Here is a 4,898-nt window from a genome sequence, read left to right as displayed (position 1 = left end):
GTGCCCTCCCGCCGCGACTCGGACGTGTTCGTGCCCTACGGGTACCTCTACGTCCCGCCGGCGCCCCGGCCCTTCGTCCTGCCCCGCAAGACGCGGCTGGTGGCCTGGGTCATCAGCAACTGGAACGAGGAGCACGCCCGGGTGCGCTACTACCGCCAGCTGAAGGAGCACCTGCCCATCGACGTGTACGGGGCGCGGGGGCTGGCGCTGGCCGAGGGCGGCCTGGTGGAGACCGTCTCAGCCTACAAGTTCTACCTGGCCTTCGAGAACTCCCAGCACACCGACTACATCACCGAGAAGCTCTGGAGGAACGCTTTCTCCGCCAGCGCCGTGCCTGTCGTCCTGGGACCCCGCAGGGCCAACTACGAGCGCTTCATCCCCCCCGATTCCTTCATCCACGTTGACGACTTCCCCAGCCCCCGGCTGCTGGCCACTTACCTAAAATTCCTCGATAAAAACAAACCCAGCTACAGGCGGTACTTTGCCTGGAGGAAGAAGTACGAAGTCCACGTCACCTCGTTCTGGGATGAGCATTTCTGCAAGGTCTGCGAGGCTGTTAGGACAGCTGGGAATCAAATCAAGACTGTTCAGAATCTGGCCAGCTGGTTTGAAAGCTGATGTTCCTGGCGGGTGACAGCCTGGACAGCTCAGACCAAGTGTCAAGGTGTCAGGAAGGATGATTCCCACAGAAATCATTAGCCCAGGTAGACGGCATTAGCCGCAGGAGGCTGGCATCAGTTGGAGAAGCATACAGGTACAGGAAAACAAGCTGTGAAAAGCCTATGAAAGGAAGATTTTTATTAAAGAGAAAATTATGAAGGTACAAAGAGACATTATGCTAGATGATTCCTAAAGAACAAAGTTAAATTTCCAGAAGTTGTACTGTTACAGAACTTTTAAATTTCTGCACAGCTCAACATAAATCTCTGATGCCAAATTCCCCAGCTGTACAGCTGAAACCAATTTTGGCAGCTATGACAACTTCCTGGACCGTGAAACTTTCCTCTGGTCACAGAAGACACATGATCAGTGCTGGTTTTCTGTAATACTAAGACAAAAATGAATGTTTTAAACTGTTTTTTATGCATGTGAAAGCTATTTACAGACAAATTCTGAGCCACAAGTGTTGAATGTAAGAATCTGATTTTACAGTAGCACCTTTTAGCTTGAAACTGCAGCAGCTAGTTAATAATGCTTTGAACCAAATAATTGTTCTGTTTAGGAAAAAGCCTATGGGGGGACTGAATCTAAATGGACAAACATTTAGATGGTGTAAAGTATGTACAACAATTCCAGATGATGTAAAGTATTTCTCCTACTACCTGCTGAAACCATAGGCATATTTATCCTGTATGAGAGTAGATTGGAACTTTAAGTACAGGAAAACACAGACTGTAGGGAAGAAAGTTGGAAAACTTCCACCCTCCCTTTATTCAGGAATTAGAAAATGTTTACAGGTATCTGCATGTTTTTTTTCTGCAAAATTATTGACATACAGGAAAATGCAGGGAAAGGCTCAGAATTGCAGGGGTTTTATTGCTGTATTGAATATATATACAGAAAGGCTAACTTTTTTCTCAAGTATCAGCAGACAGTGCTGTTGTGTAGCAACTCTTTCGATTTTTGGCATGCATTTAAAAAAATTCTGCTGGAGGACAGACTAGTCAGAATGTTGTTTTGTTGTTTTTAAAATCATAATCACCAAAAAAATCCCCAAACTCCCAAATCACTTCCGTTCAGAAAGAAAATTACTGTAGAGAATAAGATCTACATTGTTGGTAAAATACAGATTGTGTGAGGAAAGAATATAAAAAGGGAAGGATTTACTATTTTCTCTTCCTTTGGTTTTGACGTCTTTTTGTGGCTCAGTTTTTTAATCAATTCACAGGTTCTTAAGGTAGAACTCTCTTCGCTCAGTGCCTGTCAAGGAACATTTACAGTAGTCATTCCGTTTTAGACTTCCACATTTTGCTGGAGCCATCCTAGTAGTGGATGTTACATGTAATCCTGCTCTGCCAAAGCCAGATCTTTTGGTTACATGTAATCTTGCTCTGCCAGAGCCAGAAAGAAACTTCTGTTACAATTACACATTCTTGCCAAGCTCAGCCTCCCTGTCTTCTGCAGCTCTGAAGTTTGGTGGCAAAAAAATGGCAACCTACAAGAGAGAGACTTGCCCACCTGAATAAGATATTCATTCTGCTGCTTTTTAATCCATGGAGTTACTCAGAGAGTTCATTTAGAATAAAATCATGGGCACAGAACAGGTGGAAAAAGGAGAAAGTCAGTTGCAAATAAAAGATGGGCATCAGAACAGGCAACCTCACTGGCATTTGTGCGTCATATTTAGGTTAGGAAAGGATTAGATTTGACTTAAGCTCTATGGGATGTTGGATGAGTGCTTTTAAGATGTATGAGCTGGCAGTCTACTGTAATTTATTTCTAGTTAGATGTTCCCCATTATTAGGTAAGAATGGAACCAAGGATTATTGGGAAAAAACCAATAATAATGAAATTCATTAATAATTTGCACAGTTTTACCAGTTCAGATCTTGCAGGCTTCTCCAATTATTCCCTTCTGCTTTTGTGCAAGGAGGGGGTTGGCTGAAAGTGCTTGATGAATCTTTCTGCTGCCAGTGCCAGAGTTGCTGTAGAATATTTATTGGGAAGGGAGTGAAAACAATCTATGCAATATGGGATGTAGTAGGGATGATTCCTAGTGCTGCACTTTCACTCCAAGAAGTATAAAGTGATTGTTTAAAGTAAAAGAGTGTTCTTCATGGCATGGTCATCTGTTTCTCTATCAGTAGTTACTGCTACCATAATACTGGGTTTGACATTTTTAAAACTCCAATATAGGTATAATATTAAGTATAATACTCAAGTGTCAGGATGATAGGTTCCCTGTTTTCCTTTGAATGTATAGTATTTTTTTTCTGATCAATTTTTATTAGAATTTGCAGAACTGTATACAAAAACCCAATCTTAAAAGTAATGAAATGATATTTAAGATTGCAATAATTTTTATCAGTCTGCTGAAACCAGTGCATTTTTTCAGTCCTCTTAATTTTTTTAGCATTGTGTGGAAGTTTCCAGGCACATAGTTCTTCTGTGTAATCATTAGTAATGCCATGTGCAGAAGATCATGCTGCAGGAGCATGGGAATTTCCAGAGATTGCAAGTGTTAATTTTCTTCTCAGCCTCTCTAAAAAAAGAGTTGAAACCTTAGAGGGAATATTTTTGTAAAATTCAGAAAAGAAGTCCAAAGCAATTAAAGCATCATTTTGGTAAAGTGGACAGAATTGCACAGTATTTGTAAATTGTGCATTGAAGATTTTCAAGAACTGTAGGGTGAAAACTGCAGATTTATAGTAATTATTGCAGAGCACTTGAATTAGGAGAAGAGAAGCCTGTTCTAATTTCATCATTCTTACACGGATGTTGCAAATTTGTGGCTTTCCATTTGGGAGGAAAATCAGCCTAGGCCTATAGCTGCTGAAGTCAGTATTACAGAATGTCTATAGATCTCTGGTTTTTGGTCATCCACACCATGAGCTAATAGTGTACTGTTACAGGTAAAGGACTGGCTTTTCTAATGCACTTTGTAGAGCTCTAGTTCAATGATAAATATAAAGTTTGCCTGAATTAACTGGTTTGTACATTGGGTAACAAGGCATTGCAGATGATGTATATAATCCAGTTGTAAAAATTGGGGAAAGCTATTTTCTATTTTTAGTCGAAAAATTTCCTTGAATACATTTTGGAAAATTTTTTATTCCATGCCTTAAAATATTGGGGTGGAGGGAGAGAAAGGAAGATCATTATCTTCTGGGTTTTAAAAGAAGAAGAATTACCATTAATTTTTGGTTATGATGTAAATAGAATAGAGAATTATGTGATCCCTCAAATTGCATATTCTATCTCAGGGAATTTTATACTGTAAGGTGTCTTGATCTTCATAGAATGAAGTAACTTTATATTAATGATATATATTGACATTCAATAAAATTAAAGGAAGTAGTGCAAAATGACCCTATTTTTTATTCTGTTGTCTGTGTTATGAAAGCTGAAGAAAACTGCTTTTTAAAGAGAATGAATGTCTTTTCATGTTGGTTTAATAAATAAAAGTGGCTGATTGTTCTCAGAGCAGTCAGACTATCTGAGGTTACGCATGAAACCTGGTTCTGCCAGGAGAAAAATATTTTCATAGGAAACGCTGAGTTATTTTCTATATGAAAAGGTGCATTTATTGAAATTGGGTGTTGGAAAAATGTCATTTCAAACAAAATAAAAAAACAAACTTTCTCTTGACCAACAGAGAATTTGAATGTGGTTGGATTCTTTTTGCCGCCCTTAAATTTCAGAATGAGACTACGTTTATTTTGGTATTCAGCATGTAATACTTTATCTTCCTTTTTAGCTACAGCTTTTTTTCCATGGTTGTTCATGGTTGTTTTCAACTGAACAACAAAAGACCAAGAGCCAAAAGCTGTTTTCCCTAAGCTCGTGTTAACACTGATTGCTGCGCAAGTGATGGCTTACCCCCTTTCTTTACTCATCTTCTGTACAACTTAGTGCACAGTATTGAGTAAGCATTTCTGGAAATTCCTGAATGGAAGGAATTTCCAGGAAAGGGGAAAAGAGCTACAGACCTTGCTTTTCCCCCTGAGCATAGCTACAGACCTTGTTTTTCCTTGTATCATTATCATATTTAACTTTTCTAAGTAGAGCTTAAACTGACTGCTTGCTTAGTCCTGCCTGAGGGGGGAAACATTTTTTTAGCTCATTTTCCAGATGGCTCTGAACACTGGGTTTGGGAAACTGGTTAAATATTTTTCTGACAAATATTAGGTACCGCTTGTTCAAGCTTGTTTGGTGAGTGCGTGAGTGAGTGAGTTATG

The 4,898-nt window shown here is 39.6% G+C and overlaps 1 protein-coding gene across 1 annotated transcript; it reads left to right on the top strand.

Annotated features, from left to right (window-relative positions):
• Positions 1 to 3: 3 nt before the first annotated feature.
• FUT4 (fucosyltransferase 4) lies at positions 4 to 4,308 on the top strand (the record flags this gene model as incomplete). The annotated part of the gene is made up of 1 exon (XM_005417812.3): positions 4 to 4,308. A coding segment is annotated over one exon (615 nt), but the record flags the coding sequence as incomplete, so codon positions are not given.
• Positions 4,309 to 4,898: the final 590 nt, after the last annotated feature.

The sequence above is a fragment of the Geospiza fortis genome, unplaced genomic scaffold (assembly GCF_000277835.1).
Source record: "Geospiza fortis unplaced genomic scaffold, GeoFor_1.0 scaffold16, whole genome shotgun sequence".
In the NCBI taxonomy this organism is placed as follows: Eukaryota; Metazoa; Chordata; class Aves; order Passeriformes; family Thraupidae; genus Geospiza; species Geospiza fortis.
Note: the sequence above shows the minus strand (reverse complement) of the source record. Positions and strands in the feature narration are given on the sequence as shown.